The 17,324-nt window shown below is 35.0% G+C and overlaps 2 protein-coding genes across 2 annotated transcripts in view; both read right to left on the bottom strand.

Annotated features, from left to right (window-relative positions):
* npc1 (Niemann-Pick disease, type C1) overlaps positions 1–4,248 on the bottom strand; it is a 31,165-nt gene extending 26,917 nt beyond the window's left edge. The window contains exons 1-2 of the mRNA XM_059502320.1: positions 4,072–4,248; positions 457–588 (exon numbers count right to left, since the gene is read on the bottom strand). Of these exons, the coding sequence (XP_059358303.1) occupies positions 457–588; positions 4,072–4,179 (240 nt within the window). The 5' untranslated portion in view covers positions 4,180–4,248. The remainder of the gene's footprint in view (positions 1–456; positions 589–4,071) is intronic.
* Positions 4,249–8,887: 4,639 nt separating this feature from the next.
* egfra (epidermal growth factor receptor a (erythroblastic leukemia viral (v-erb-b) oncogene homolog, avian)) overlaps positions 8,888–17,324 on the bottom strand; it is a 51,089-nt gene continuing 42,652 nt past the window's right edge. Inside the window, exons 21-28 of the mRNA XM_059502311.1 lie at positions 15,670–15,825; positions 15,225–15,300; positions 14,467–14,613; positions 14,097–14,194; positions 13,853–14,017; positions 11,084–11,125; positions 10,504–10,606; positions 8,888–9,338 (exon numbers count right to left, since the gene is read on the bottom strand). Coding sequence (XP_059358294.1) covers positions 8,980–9,338; positions 10,504–10,606; positions 11,084–11,125; positions 13,853–14,017; positions 14,097–14,194; positions 14,467–14,613; positions 15,225–15,300; positions 15,670–15,825 — 1,146 coding nt within the window. The 3' untranslated portion in view covers positions 8,888–8,979. The remainder of the gene's footprint in view (positions 9,339–10,503; positions 10,607–11,083; positions 11,126–13,852; positions 14,018–14,096; positions 14,195–14,466; positions 14,614–15,224; positions 15,301–15,669; positions 15,826–17,324) is intronic.

Raw genomic sequence — 17,324 nt, forward strand, 5'->3', positions numbered from 1 at the left:
TAAGTCTTGTATGACCTATAAAAGACACCCTGTTAAAACAACTGTCATACCTAGATTTAAAAATAGTAAAACATTTCTTTTACACTAGGATTTGTTTCATATAGCTCATTTCCATGACATTCATCCCATTCCATCTGCGACATGTCATTAATACAAGAGGTTTGACATCACAGAGAGGAATCTGACACAGGTTGAGGGCCTCTTTTCATTGATTCAGATCTCTCACTGCTTAGATTAGAGTATTTGTCATTTTTGTGAGATCTGACATGTTAGATAACAGAAAGAATCCCCTCTTCCAAAGGTCAAAGTGAAGTTATGTTAAAGGGATTTTAAAAAAAAAGTTTTTGGTTTGGAAAAACCGGGTCAATAAATAATGACAACATTTTCATTTTTAGGTGAACTGTCTCATCTAAACACTATGAAACGTCTTGAACAGCAGACTATAGGTTCTCTTACCTGTAGCAGGTTCTGTCCTTCCTGGTCAGATAAAGGTATAGGTGGGCCTGTGTAATTACAGTTTAACTTCTTCTCTGGAATTTTAGTGGAATTACCACATTCACCATACCAGATACAGTGCTGGCCATGCACCTGAGCGGACACACATGACAAAACAATTCAATAATACAATACAATACATTATTTTCAGTCACTGAACCCATTTCTCAATACTTATGTCAGCTTTTAATAACTTCACACACAGTGAGCACATCGGCAGTCTATGTGGGTGAATCGATAGATACATGAATGACTTTCAAATTCCATTCGTTTAGTTTTTGTCTCACTTCATGCTACCTTTGTTTGTGGTGGAGTAGTCATTGTATTATAAAGTGTACACAGTTTTGAAAAAGTGACCCACGTTATTTAAAAATGTGTCCTAATTACTGTATAACAAAAACCAACAAAGAAAAAACCCGTAATCTTTCGGATCATCATCTCCCTGCTCTGAACGTGTGCTTAGAATGATATGTAACCACTGATGTTTAAAATTAGATGTGCCTCAAAATCAGGTTTCTTCCCGGTTTCGGTTTCATTTGTGGGAGTTAGTTTCAAGACGACAGCTTGTTGTCCTCCGAGATTTACTTAATTTCCTGAAGAGAACACCCCCCCCCCCCCCCCCCCCCTCAAAAATCAAGGTACCACATCAGTAATCTAGGATGGCATCTCAGTGAAACCAGATAAGTGTGCATTTCTCAGCGATTTCATCACTTGTGCAGTCCATGATGTCACCCGGAGAGCGGGCCGTCTCCATCTTGGCAGCGCGTCAGTACTTAAACCACACCCACCTAGCTCAACCGCAGTTATAATTTAAATGGATGAGTTATAAAAAAAATTCACCCCCTCACAGTTGTCATGAATGGTCAAAATTAGCTATATAGACCAAAACCACTTTTTGAACCAGGCTGTAAACATGTTTTTTCTGCTGTAAAGTTGGGCATTTTAACATGGGGACTGACTCTCTTTTGCAGCCAGTCTCAAGCGGCCAGTCGATGTATTGCAGTTTGTCACTTCCTTATTGCCTACACGAGAGAGAGCAGGAGGTTGTCGCTCGCCTGTATTTAGAAGAACCGTGCCTCCCACGAGTCGATTTACAATCAATGTAATCAAATTCAACAATGACGCACTGTGTTCAAGATCAACAACTATTTGATTTTAAATGGTAAACAGTACAAAGTGTTCCAAAGTTCAAGGGTCAAGCATTTTTAGACCGAGTAACTTAGGGCTGCACAAATAATCGAATTTCTAATCGCGATTACAATTATGGATGCCACAATTACATAATCGTTCAAAGCGGCTTATGTTTTGTTTTCTTTCTACATGTTATCTTAAGGGTTTTCCCATTGTTTTAGTATAACATTACGTATAATGACATTCATATTTTAATTTTATTAATAACTGAAAGAAGAAACCAATCTGATGTATATTTGACATTTGAGGCTTAATACTATAAAAAGCATTTAAGTTTTTTCAGTTAGTGTTTTCAGCTTGTTTATTTTCATATAAAAATACGGCATGCAGTTGCATCAAACAATGGTATAAACATCATTCAATGTAAATTGTGATAATCGTAATTAATAAATCGCAATTACAATTTCAAGGGAATAATCGCCATTTATGATTTTTGTCATAATCGTGCAGCCCTAGAGTAACTGTCTTTTGTTGTGCTCAACGGTCTCCACTCAACTGAAAACAAAAGAGTGTGACTGTGCATGTGACCGAGTATTTGTGCCATCTCTTACGCAGGAAACTTTTGGACAGCGGAGTCATCATTTCTACCATTCCTTTTTTCCATTTGGTCTATTATGTTGGACAGAACAAGGCCAAAGTTATGACTCACTTCATGAAAACTATGAGTACCTGATACATTCAGAAACTATGCACAGATCAATCACATGAGAAATCCCTTACGAAACTAAGGCGAACACTTTTTTTGTATTGTAGAAACCAATTCTCACTATTTACTAGTTGCTTATTAGCATGCATAGTACTTGCATACTGGCTGTTTATTCAGTACTTATATCAATGCCTTATTCTGCATGACCATATTTTTAATTCATTAATCCTATCCCATGCCTGTGAAATAAACACTGGCTATTAAACTGCATTATTTTGTATGTAATCTGACTATAATTTTGATTAATTACTGTGAATGATTGATTATTAAAAAAATGTTTTGAGTGATTTTAAAATACTGATATATCTGAATATTCCAACCCCTTCCACAAATTGTGTCAATTGTGTCAAGACATGCATCATGCATTATGAAAATATGGTTATTTGTCAACATTATTTTCTATATGACTTTGTAAGAAAATTGAAGAAGCAGAACCGTGCACCCAATATCAGTGAATAAAACAGATTAATATAAAAGTACATTTTTGCAATGTTGTTGTTGTAATCTGTTCGGTCTCAATGTCCAGCAATCTGTGTACAGTAGAGAGTAGCTCCAGTTTTTTCTGATCCACTGCTTATTTTTAGTGCAGGTCTTTCAGTACTTATTTTGAAAGACCAAGGGTATTTTTAGATAAGAAGTGAAAGCGGTTTCACACACTAGAAAGCTTTTAAAACAGAGAATCTATTAGAAAGCTGATGCTATTCTTTGATATTTATGCAGTCAGAAAAAGGAAGGCCAAACAAATGAGCTCAGCTGAATCAACAAACAAACACTACATTGTTTGTCTTAGGTTACTAACATTAAAGTGAGCAATCACATTCTGACTCATGGTCATTCACATGAGCCAAAAAGATGTTAAAGATGTTTCAGATTAGACGGGGAACGTTAAGAATTGGGTCAAAAAGAAAGATGTGACATTTTAAAAAACATGAGATGAGACTTGGATATCATTCGCAAAGAAACAGCCTACATATATATATTAAAATGATTCCTGTTTTATTGACGGAAAAGTTAAATGAAAGCAAAAGCACATGAATTTAAACGGATAATCCCCTGTTTCCATCTATTTCCAGTCAACTTGGAAGCGTTGCTGCATCTCAAAACCTAGTGTGCCAACTTACCAGCCCAGGCAGCATTTTTATGTCCATCACAAACCTAAAATTACATTCCAAAATTTGGAACGCGCCCAAAACGAAGCTGCCTAGACAGGTGGCTCAATAGGTTATGTGACTCATCCAGGGTGTCTTAATGTAAAGGCACATTTGACTAATCCTATCGCGAAGCTGCTTAACAGAAAGCGCTCTTTCCATCCTTTAAAAACACCATAACAGCAGTTCTAGTCTGCTAATAGCTGATCTTGCATGTTAGATCATGTGCTGCCATGTAAATCTGCAAAGACTGACAGATGATTCACATGAGGTAGCAAATCATATTTCCTCTGTCTGTCCACAACCTTCGACTGGAGTTTAAACAAGAAAAGAGCTCGGTTTACTCCTATATAGATACATGACATGCTTTTAACACATAATCGCTTTTGGTATTTGAAGAGACGTGTTCTGATAACTCTTGAAAACTGTCAGGCTGGCTCAAGTTTGTGCTAGGCTATAAGGAGATATACGTTGAGGAGCGTTACGCTGACGTTAGTTACCGTCACAACAACAAATAATCGTCACACTTACCCACTGTGATAATAAAATTATGGTCCATAAAAGACAGAAAAACTGTTTTCTCCACGTTAGAAGCATCGCTCCTCTTACTACTGAGCCCTTCTGTATAATAACTTTCATCTGTTCGGTTAAAGCTCTTATTTCCTGTTTTCAAACAAAGTCCAGCCTTCCTCTGACTGGATATTCGTGGGATTCAGAGTTGCTGCCACCTACCGGTCTAGCTCTTGTTTAATGTAGCGATGACATCTAGAGGCGGAATCTGAAAACTGCACCTAATATGGCGACAGTGTGGCTCATGAATGTTAATTAATAACGTGACGTTGGCCAAATAGACTTAGTTGATTTGTTGAAGTCTAATGTTACGACTGGACGCGTGATTGACAATATTAATATTCATGAGCCGAGCCCATTCCGTAGAATAGGCTGTCATGTTTTGAAACTATGTAATAAAGTACTAGGCCAAGTATTTTCAAGAAGATATTAAAATCTACATGAAATCTTTATGTACCTCCAGTACAAAAAAAAAAAAAAGCAACTAAAACTTTTAATGTATGGTCACTTTTTGGTGTTTTTGTATAATTTTTTATTTAATAATTAATGTATGTTTTGTACTAAAGATTATGTTTATTTTTTATGTGATCTGCTTATTTTTATTATATATATATTTATATATATATATATATATATATATATATATATATATATATATATATATATATATATATTAAGAGTGTAAAAGTACACAAATATGATGGTTCAGTATGTACCTCGGTTTTAATTATTAACAAACACTCATTTTGAACTTTCAGAAGAAATTTGTTAAATAACATGTTCAGAACTTGGAACATTAGCAAAACATTCTTAAAGCATATTTTCGTTAGCTTGCTAAGCCACCAAAACACTGGTTCTTTAACCTTGTATATTTTTCACATTTGTGATCATGAAAGTGGGTGATACACATAACTGTTGAGTTCAATCAAGTCAAGTCAACTTTATTTATATAGTGTTTTAAACAAAACGGATTGTGTCAAAGTAACTGAAGAACATTCATTAGGAAAACAGTGTGTCAATAATGCAAAATGATAGTTAAAGGCAGTTCATCATTGAATTCAGTGTTGTCATCATCCAACTCAGTTCAGTTTAATTAGTATCTGTGGAATCATTAGCCAAGTCAAAGGTATCTCTGTAAATGAAGTGACCTCAACTAAGCAAGCTAGAGGCGACAGCGGCAAGGAACCAAAACTCCATCGGTGATAGAATGGAGAAAAAACCTTGGGAGAAACCAGGCTCAGTTGGGGGAGCTTAGATGGAATATGGTCTAACATACATGTTAGATGATTTAACAAGTTTATACAATTCTTCTTCTCCTGTAGTAGAGAATGAGTGGAACTTTTCCTCATGGTATCTAGTGCACTGTCTGGTACGATACTGACGGTTGTATGGTTACAATTTCATCTCTAATAGTATCGATCTTAGAAGTAAAGTTAATAAAGTCATTACTGCTGTGCTGTTGGGAAATGTCAACGCTTGTTGATGCTTTATTTTTCATTAATTTAGCCACTGTATTAAATAAATGCCTGGGGTTATGTTTGTTTTCTTCTGAAAAGAGACAAAAAGTAATCAGATCTAACAGTTTTTAATGCTTTTCTGTAGGATAGGTTACATTCTCGCCTAGCAATGCGAAATACCTCTAGTTTTGTTTTCCTCCAGCTGCGCTCCATTTTTTGGGCTGCTCTCTTTAGGGTGCGAGTGTGTTCATTATACCATGGTGTCATACTGTTTTCCTTAACCTTCCTTAAGTGTAAAGGAGCAACTGTATTTAAAATGCTAAAAAAGAGAGAGTCCATAGTTTCTGTTACATCATTAACTTGTTCTGAGGTTTTGGATATGCTAAGGAATTGAGATAATCAGGAAGATTACTTACAAAGCAGGTTTTTTTTTTTTTTGGTAGAAGTGATGGTTCTACCATACTTGTAACAAGAAGTAGAATTTACAGTTTTAGCTATATGAAGTTTGCACAAAACTAAATAACGATCTGAGATATCATTGCTTGGCTGCATAAATTAGACACCATCAACATCAATCAGTATTAAATCTAGAGTATGATTTTGACAATGAGTCAAATGAGTCCTGAGACATGTTGTCTAACCCCAATAGAGTTCAGAATGTCTATAAATGCTGATCCCAGTGCATCTTTTTCATTATCAACATGGATATTAAAATCACCAACAATTAAAACTTTATCTGCAGCCAGAAATAACTTGGATGCAAAATCAGCAAATTCTTTAATAAAGTCTGTATGGTGCCCTGGTGGCCTGTATACAGTAGGCAGTACAAACATTATAGGGGATTCATCATTAACACTTGTTTCTCTGGATAATGTAATAGAAAGCACCATTACTTCAAACGAGTTATACTGAAAGCATTGTTATAAATTGAAGCAACACCTCCCCCTTTACCTTTTGGACGTGGCTCATGTTTATAGCAGTAATATTGGGGGGTAGACTCATTTAAAATATTGTAATCATCAGGTTTTAGCCAGGTTTCTGTCAAACAGAGCACATAGTTTATGATCAGTGATCATATTTACAAAAAGTGCTTTTGTAGAAAGGGACCTGATAAGCCAAGTTTATCATTTGTTTATCCGTATTGCATTTGTCTTTTTATTTGTTGAACCTCAATTAAATTGTTACCCTTAAACTGGTTTGGACGTTTTTGTATTTTCTAGTTTGGGGAATAGACCCAGTCTCTATAGTGTGATATCTAGGTGAAAGAGTCTCTATGTGCAGAGATTTAACTGATTTCTGTGATGTGAGGTGTTCATCGGGTTTCTCAGTGGTTTGTCACTGAGTGAGGAGAACCTGTTTTGATCAGAACAGAAGAGCCTCCTATCACCCAGTTGCCCTGCTGCAGAAGCACTGTTACCGGAACTGAACAATGTACAGGACTCCCGGAGCTAGTCGCATCCAAAGCAGTATCTACTTTACTGTCCTTAATTAAAGTTTGGATGCTTCTCTGTCAGCCTAACTATTTCCCTGCATTTATCACATATAAATCCTTCGTTGCCAACAGAGAGAGATAAACTATACATGTGGCAAGCAGTGCAAATAACAATAGCAGGAGAAGCCATTACTCACCGTGATTGATGAATGATTCTTAACACAGTTGTTTGATGAACTTGTGAAAAAACTGACTATTCAACTCAATCATGACTATTGATTAGAAGTAATTATTAAAAAAGCTTTGATGAAATTAGCCCCAATTAGATTGCAACTGATGGTATCACATGCGATTAACAAGTAAAGACCAGCTCTTATGAAACAATTCTTTATTGATTCGACTTCTTATATAACAAAGGACAAGAAAGAACATCGTCACCATATTTTGAGAGCAAATGCAAATGATGAAAGCAAGAAAGGATAGCCAATTTAAGATATCCAGCCACATTACTTTGTTTTGTGCAACATAGCCATCATGGAGATCAAGATATGTTCTGTCTGTGAGATATGTTTCAGATTCATTGAGATACTATTACAAAAGTCAAGTTAGGTACAGGAAGGTGAAAACACATGGACGAACAAACAGTAATGGAATATATGAGTGACCCCATATGTGATTTTTATGACAATGGATAAAATACTCTGTTAGATACAATAATGCAAATGTCAGCCATATATTACAGATAGTTCTGTACAAGTACCAGTCATATGTTGGCCTTCGGACGAAGCTGAATCTATCCATACACGGATCACTGTCACAGCACTGTCCACACAGCCAACATTTCCAGCAAAATCGTCTTAAATTTAACTCAAATTTGACTTTCATTCACAGCAAAGAGGAATTAAACAACCTCTGAGTTCAGCTTACATAGTGTTTCCGAAGAGTATTTGGACACATAAACCACTATTAAAGATAGCAACACAATACAACACAATATTGAAACAAAGGGCATTTAATGCACATAAACATATCGCAATCACATGTTTATTAGGTTTTTGAAGTATGAAGTAGTAGATAAACCATCTTTCAAATGTTTAGGATCTGTAATTTTTATTTAATGTTTTTGAGCATAATGCTGCACTTATTTGATCAAAAATACAGTAAAAACAGTAATATTGTAAAATATTTGTAGAATTTCAAATATCTATTTTTTCATGTATTTCAAATTGTAATTTATTCCTGTGATGACAAAGTTTTTAGCAGCCATTCCTCCAGTCTTCAGTGTCACATGATCCTTCAGAAATCATTCAAATTTGGTGATTAAGAAATATATCTTATTATTATGACTTTATTTAATTGACTGTGACTTTTGATGAATTTAAACTTTGCCGAGTAAAAATACAAATAACATTTTTCTTTAATAATGTCTTACTGAATCCAAAGTTTTGAAAGATGTCACTTATTTGAATATTTCGTATTTAATGCAATGGATTTTTAAAAGTGACTTAAGTGTCCAAATACTTTGGTGCAACTATATCTTTAAAAGTTTCATGATTACAGACACTAATGAGCGCAGTAAAATGGTGTAATTTGTTTGCTCATTTCAAACATTATTAGCATGACTGAAACCAGATTATTTAAAAGCAGTCTTTACATGTGTAGACAAGCATGTTTCATGATATGCCATTTCAGCACACCAGCACGTTTCCACTGGCATCAACGTGGGATTCATATCCTGTTGTCATTCAGTCACTTGAGACATTTGGAGAGAGCCACAGTTGACCGATCCAACCAAGTCTAGCTCAAAACAAAAAAAAGCATATTTGAACACTAGCCCACGTTATGAAAAGCTCTTTCTGTCCTTGACGGCAGGCATACCTGTCTGACAACTCGGCAAAATGTTTGCTATAAATAGATGTCCTTCCATCTTTATCTACTGTGAAGAGCCTCATTTAAACAGTTACATTTCTCCATAATGTTCTAGTGCACTTCCAGCCCCATATATTCTGCATTTTCCGCAGCTGGCAGGTGGCCGTTGGTGTGTGTTTTGAGCTCCAGGGGGCAGAAGTCCTGCCGGTAGTCTGGGTTGTCCATGCTGTTCTGAGGGTTAAAGCCCTGTACGCTGAAGAACGGCTGTCTGGAGAGGAGCTGTGTGTGGGACGTGTTCAGATACTCAGGTGGGGCGGCAGCAGCAGCAGGGCTCTTAAAGCAGTTCAGGTACTCTTCCTCAGTTTCGTCCAGGGCTGATGAAGAGTGTGGAAGTGTGCGGGGAGGTCCGGGGTGTTGGTATATTGGGTTGGTCATGCTGGACATCAGTGATTCATCCTGGTTGACATATTCTGGGAAAGAGGACGATATGGGGTTAAACACACAATTTATTCTATTGGTTATTTTAATTAGCAGTTCATTAAGATCTACTTGCAAAAATACCCTAAGAGCATTAGCATCTATTAAAGTTATTGGCACCTAAAATAATTTAATTACCCTTGTGACGTTCCAAACCTATGCAGGCTCTTAAGGAAAGTGGTGATGAAAACGAATGAGAAAGAAGGACAAATGATATCCCAATGCTTTTATGTCTTGTCTTGCAAAACCTTTATGATCCCCCAGAAAATTTTTGTTCGCATGCAAAGGTTTTGTGAATGCCTGAAAACTTAGTTTGCTTGAGAAAGATTCACTTTCACCCCCCAATAAATATTTTGTTTGCTCACATAACATTTGCTTTTTCCAGATAAACCTTTTTCAGTTTGCTGGCAAATTTTTCACTTTTCCCCAAAAAACTTTGGAAGTGTTTGCTTGGAAAAGAAATTTGTGAGTGAATGCAAAGTTTTTAGGGGGAATGCAAAACTTTTGCAAACAAACAAAAAGTTTCTTGGAAGAGCGCAAAACTTTCACGAATGTACAAAGTTTCTTAAAGGAATGCAACACTGTTGCAAACAAACGCAAAGTTTAACGCAAACAAACACCATTTCTCTTGGGATGAAAAGGCATTGAAATATAGTTTTTTCTTCCATATCTTTTCAGGGGCTTCACACAACCTTGTATGACTTCATTATATATTTAGAAAATGTAACTCTTCACAATGTGCAAAATTTTTACATTCTGAGATTTGAAAGTGAAATTTGAAGTGTTTTCCATGAAAAGAGACTTCAAGTTTGGGCTGCTCCTAATGCAAGTAGTGTATACTGTACGTGCCTGACAGTCTCACGATTGAATTTTTACTCTCCCTTTCAGAGTATAAATCAGAGCAAACCAAAAGAATGCAAGATCAACATTAAGCAACACTAAGGTGCCCATTTCACCATAAAAATAAAATGTGCCTCTTTATGCCCTTGTCCTATTGTCCTCATTCAGCATATTTTAATTTCAGGAGATATTACTAGAGATAAGATGATGTTATGTCTCCTAGTATGTGAGACAATTTGAAAAAAGTTAAACACTTTAACTCTCTAAATTAAAAAAAAACAACAACAACAACAAAAAAATTCCAGCCTGTGCTTGTACCATTCCAACCTGGAGCGGGCTGGAAGTCACCCTCGTGGAAGCATTCCGTCGGATCTGGGATGTAACGCAGAACCATGCTGTTCTCCCTTCCTGGGAAACCATTCTGAGAGAAAATAAAAGTATATTACTTAGCAAGTGTCATTTTGGTTAAACCGGTTTCATTTCCTGTATAACTGTCAATAGGTGAATGGCTAGAAGATTTCAAAAGCACAGCTGGGTAAACGTGTAATAAGTAAACCTTTGTCTTACATTTCATTCAATATTTCTTCAGCTATGCAAACTTTTATTTTCCGGTTGATCAATTTTAATTTTATCTCCCCTATATTATGTTCTCTGAACTGGCTGCTGTTCCATTACAGAATAGATTTAAAAATTCTCTCCGACCTTCTGAATCCGAATACATCTGTTAGATCTCTGAGTTGATCTTAACTAAACATTAAGTGTATACACACTTTTTATGTTTTTAATATTTATTTCAGCATGGTTTGTACAGCACAGTGGTCAGCTACTGTTGTTTTTACTGTATCTTTAACTTTATACATAAAATTGGATTTAATTTGATTTGATATGCGTAACCTACCCCATTTCTGCTATGACAGTTCCCAATGCTGCTGTTGAGACTCTGAAACAAAACAAAAGTAACCATGTGTTTATTATTAACTCTTTAAAAACAAGTATATATTTGTAGCATAAACCAAATACTGTAGTAAAATAAACTATTTTGTGGCTAGTTTTCAGTAAACTAGCTTGATTTCATTTTACTGGTGATTTGAATAATACAACCCCAACTGAGTGCAGCATTATTACATACACACATATACTGTAAATTACAAAGCCATTAAAATAATTATTTGTAATGAACACATTTTAATATGGGAGAGGTAATGAAACATTTAGCTGAACTTGCATCGTCTCCTTTTGAAGACCCCTGTGATTGGTTTGTAGTACTAACATGTGGTAATGCATTTTTTTGCACTTTTTTTGTATTTTTCTAGTCGCTCTGTGTACTATGTGGTTAATCCATTCAACTGACATAAAAAGATGATTACTGAGGACTGGATAAATCTTTGTATTCAACACCATGTGCACAAAACAGGCCTGTACCTGTTATGAGAAGCCAGCCTTAATTGAGGCTCCAGGACCATAACAAAACCAAAGTCAGCAGTTCACGCAAGAATGTCATAGGATTTCCTTTGCAAAACATGCTCATTAAACACAAGGAACTAGGAAAAAAACACCCTAAATAAGCTATCATCTGTCAGAGAAACTACAGCCTTAAATGGCTATGCCTCAATGACTGTGTTATATAAGACTCTGTCTAAACTCAAGGCCTTCGTTCTGCCAAAAAATTTTTTTACAAGTGTTGCCCGCGAAAGCAATCAGACTTAAAAGGCTGAAGGAGCTTTGCACGCACTTAGCGGCAGGCGCGAGGCCAGGAAGCACTCAGAATGCTGAGGCCTGGCGAGTCCTCTTGGTCACACATGCTTTGCTTTTCTGCAGAGGAACGGTCATTAATCAGGAGGCAGCTGGGAGGAAGCGGGGGAGAAGGTGAAAAGATAGAAGGACAGCGGAACAGGAAGTGGGTGAAGGAGGCCAGGCCAGGAGACGACGAAAATCAGGCCAGGTACATACGCCTCTGCTATGTGAACTTTCTGTCCTTTTGAGTGGAAGCACACAACTCTGTCATCAGGTTTGATATCGCCTCCAGTCACTGGATTACTGGTACAACGAGGACTGCTTTAAGATGGACTGTCCATAGAGCTATTGCATTGCATTCATTTAGTATTTAGTATAATTTAGAGGAGAAAATATAATATAATATAATATAATATAATATAATATAATATAATATAATATAATATAATATATTATATTTATATATATATATATATATATATATATACACACACACACTATATATATATATATATATATATATATATATATATAAGTTATGGGCTAATATTAGAGATTTCTTCACTTATCTGATTTTTTTTAATATTGCATGCATGCAATCAAATGTAAAATGTGAAACTGTTTTTAACAAAACTGAAAATGAATATTCATTTTTTATACTGTAATTATGATGCTATGATTTTATTTGTATTTATTTATTTAATTATTTAGTTTTAGTGTTTTATTTTTTATTTATTCAAACAAAATAGCACACATTTTAATATAGGTCAGTAAAAACAGTATTATTTCGAAATTTAAAACAGGTTGTTTTAAAAGTAATTTAATCTTCAGTATCACATAATCCTTCAGAAATCATTAAAATATGCTGATTTTCTGCTCAGGAAACATGTTTATCAGTGTTTAAACTCATTATCAGTGTTGAAAACATTGCGCTGCTTATTATTTTTGTTGTATATACTCATGATTTTTTGTTCAGTTTTTTTTTTTTTTTTTAGTTTATTAATAAAAAGTTGTAAAGAACAGCATTTAATTTAAATATAATTTTTTTGTAACAATGTTTTTACTGTCGCTTATTTCATGCTGAATTTAATAACTTTCTCTGCTGAATAACAAAAAAACAATTATGCTAGCATATTTAATGTTTTTAATCTGTTCTGTAGGGCTGCCCTCAACTAAGGATTTTTCTGGTTGACTAGTAGTCATTCATTTTAAGCAATAGTCAACTAATTGCACATTTATTAATAAACAATTTATTAATTACAAAAAATATTAATAAACAATGCAAGTCAAAGATCTACACAGTTTCACGCTCAAATTCACATAGAGTGAGGCGGTAGAAAGCGCATTCTGTTTGCTTTCATTATTTTACAAAAGCGCAATGTTCTGATGTTATTGTGAGTGCACACAAATAAACGTCTTTACAGATTCGAAACATGTATTACTCTTATCTGTAAGATATCCATCTGTCCTGCAGCGAGCACGCAGCTCCACTCTTTGCACAGACACTTGAACAGCCCACATTTCTCTAGGTTAACATTAGCTTTAGTGGCCATGTACAGTTGCTGCTACATGCCTATTTCAGATGATAAGCCATATTTGTGGTGGATGAATGATAGGTGAGTGTTTGGATGTCCTGCCGCCAATGTGGATTTGCCAATGTGGATTAGTTTTTTTTCTGCATCTAAGTGGCTAATAAAAGTTTGGTCAACCAGCCTCTTCTAGTCGACTAACAGTTAGTCGACTATTCGGGGTCAGCACTACTGTTCTGTTGAATTGAGAAAAATAATCATATTGGCTGTCACGTAATCTTTACGTACGGTGTCTTTAGCATTTTTTTATATCGAGGTTGAAACTGTAGATTAAAAAATGAGTTGGAGTTTGAAATTATTTGAATGTCTAAATGAGCTGAATATGGACCATGAGTGTGTATTACCACAGAATGGAGCAGCTGGGTGCGGGAGGTGCTGGGGCTGCTGAAGAAGCTGTGATTGGGCACTAAATACTCATCTGCATCCACAGCTTCATCCAGCTCTCCACTCATCAGACTGCGGTAGAACTTGGAGTCAGAAGGACTGGGTAAATGCATCAGATCATCACCCTGCCAACAGGAAAACACTCATCAGTGATTATATGTGAGAAATTCTCCAGTGAAGAAATCAGATTTGTGCTTCTCTCACCTGAATGACGAGATAGCGGGGTGGGTCACGTGCCATTTTAGTAAACTCAGAGATGAGCTCCCTGAAGCGAGGTCTGCTCTCTGCATCGATCATCCAACCTGGCGTGATTATAAAGGAGATGATGAAAAAGAATTTAAGTTTAAGAACTTCACATGTAACATCTCCTAACACACTAATGGTATTGCTATTATTATTTATTATTCAAATGTACAGATATTAAATATTGGCTGACATTGATTTTTTTCAATAGTGTATTGAAAAAAATACACTATTGAGTGTAAAAATTAAGCATTGAAAGTATTAATATTAATACATTTCATGTGTGAAAACCATTTATTAAATAGTACATAGTGGAATGATTCAAACTTACATTTGACCATTATCATGTACACATCAATGGTGCAGATAGGAGGCTGTGGAAGTCTTTCTCCTTTCTCTAGAACTTCAGCAATTTCACTTGCAGGAATCCCATCATAGGGCTTTGTTCCAAATGTCATCAGTTCCCAGACTGTCACACCTAAAATATTGTTGTTGTTTTTTTCTTAATAAGTTTCCTTTTTTACACTGAAATCCATGGAAGCCCTTTTCTGGCACTGAATAATTTTTTTTATTTTTATCTTTAATCTTGTGAGGCTTATAACCTCACAGTTGTGAGATATAAAGTCAGAATTGTGAGGGTATATCCCACAATTCTGACTCCATAACTCTAAATTGCTTGTTTATATCACACAACTGTGAGAAAAAAGTCAGAATTCAGGATATAAACTCGCAATTCTGAGAAAAAAAGTCAGAATTGTGAGTTTATATCTCGCTGCTCTGACTTTATTTCTCAGAATTGCAACTTTATGTCTCGCAATTGCGAGTTTATATCTCAGAATTATGTTTTTTTTTTTAACTGGCAATTGTGAGTTTATTTCACGTAATTTTGAGAAAAAAAGTCTGAATTGCGAGTTTGTATCACGCAATTATGAGATGAAAAGTCGCAATTACCTTTTTTATGTTTTATTCAGTGGCGGAAACAGGCTTCCATAGAAGTCTATATTAGTAAAATAAACTAAACATTTTTTAACTTTAACGTCTGAAAAAAGCAATGGCAAATATTTCTTACATTAGATAACTGTTACTAACCGTAACTCCAGACGTCACTCTGGTGGGTGTATGTTCTGTGCAGGATGGATTCAAGTGCCATCCATTTTATTGGCACCTGTTGAAGGACATAGATAGATGATCAAAATCTCTATTTTAAATGTTAGAATTGGAAGTGAAATCATTAGATGCATTCTAGAGATGAACATCTGATTGTTAGTAGTCCTAGCCTTACACCACTGAGACACTAATAAGGCCATATTCATCAGCTCATTAGTTTTTATGACAGTTTATGCTAAAGCACTGATGCATTATATACACTACAGTATGAATTTCTGTAAAGCTGCTTTGAAATGATGTGTATTGTAAAAATCTTTATACAAATAAATTTGACTTGACAATTTAGGGGCAGTTTTCATCTAGTAAAATGAAAAACTGCTAAACTTCTGTCATCATGATCCACTTTCCTAAAAAAGAAGTAACAGACCTTTCCACCATCTGCGTGATACTCCTTCTCCTCGGCATTCAACAGCTTGGCCAAGCCAAAATCAGTGATCTTCACATGCTGAGGGGTCTTTACCAACACATTACGAGCTGCCAAGTCTCTGTGCACAAGATGACGCTCTTCTAGGTAATTCATGCCCTAATAAAAGTCAAAGAGTATTTCAAAAGATTTTAGTTGACATTAGTAAACATAATGATGAACTCCTTCAGGCTGGAATAAAAATTTACCAACAACAGAATAAAATGTATTAATATGGGCTTCATTACTGCATATCATCCCAAAAGCTTATTTAAATGTTATGACACAGGAGTATTTACATCTGGAACTTCAATAATGCAATCATGAAAAGACCAAGTGTTAAATGTTTATGAGCCACATACAGAAACTTTAACAGATCCAAATGGAGCAACGTCATCATACAGAGACACATGGATGGAAAAATAGTGTAATAGTGTAACACACTGCAATACTTCAATATATATGATCAGAAGTGAATGAATTTCTATTATTTGCATACATGAATAGCTTTTATGCACTTCACGTGTAAATGGAGCATAATGACATACACAATGAATCTGAGAGCAAACTGACTAACCATGACGTGAAAACCCAACAATAAATGTAAATATGCTCTAAGGGAAAACGTAAATTAAACTAGGGTGCCCCATCAATCAATAATTAAATTAATTTTTAATCATCGTAATGAATCATTTTCTTTAAAATAATGAATTTAAAGGTGCAATGTGTAATTTTTAGCGGCATCTAGCAGTGAGGTTGTGAATTGCAACCAACGGCTCAGTCCCGCGCTCACCACCCCCTTTAGAGAAGGAAGCTACGGTGGCCGACGCAGGTAAAGATGTCATCGGTAAAGACAGCAGAGAGCAATGAGAATTCTTTACAAAGGTAAATCAAGGAATTATACTGACTTAATTATTCAATAAATTAATGTTATTGCGATTGTTAATGTACTTTTTATTATATTTATTTACTATTTATTTATATTATTTTATGAGCAAAAACAACAAAGTGACGAAATGCGCTCTTGAAGAACAGTTTGTCCATTTAGGGCTACTGTACAAACATGGTGGCGACTTCCATGTAAGGGGACCCGCAGTGTATGTAGATAGAAGTAGCTCTATCTAAGCTAATAAAAATATAACGGTTTATTAAGAAAGGTCTTTATACACCTCTGAAAACATAGTTATATATATTATATTGCATTTCTGTAAAAAAATAATTGTAAATATTACACATTGCACTTTTAAACAATATATAACAAAAAATAAAAAAATATATAGTATTACAAATTTATTAAAATACTTATTTTTAATAATGAATTGCCCATTAAATAGCCCATTAAATTGATATCTCTAAAAACATCTGTTAAAATCAAATGTCAACGAGAAATCAAATTAATTGCTAATAAGAAGAATCTGTGTACAAAGCATTATTAATAACTGTATTTTAAGTAATAAACAGTGTTGGGAAGGTTACTTTGGAAATGTAATAGGTTACAGATTACAAGTTACCCTATTTAAATTGTAATAAGTAGTGTAACTATTTCAGTTACTTTATTATGTAACTGATTACATTTGATTCTTTTTTGATTAGTTTTCTAAATTTGTAACAAATGTTTT

Source organism: Carassius carassius, chromosome 20 (genome assembly GCF_963082965.1).
Source record: "Carassius carassius chromosome 20, fCarCar2.1, whole genome shotgun sequence".
Classification (NCBI taxonomy): Eukaryota; Metazoa; Chordata; class Actinopteri; order Cypriniformes; family Cyprinidae; genus Carassius; species Carassius carassius.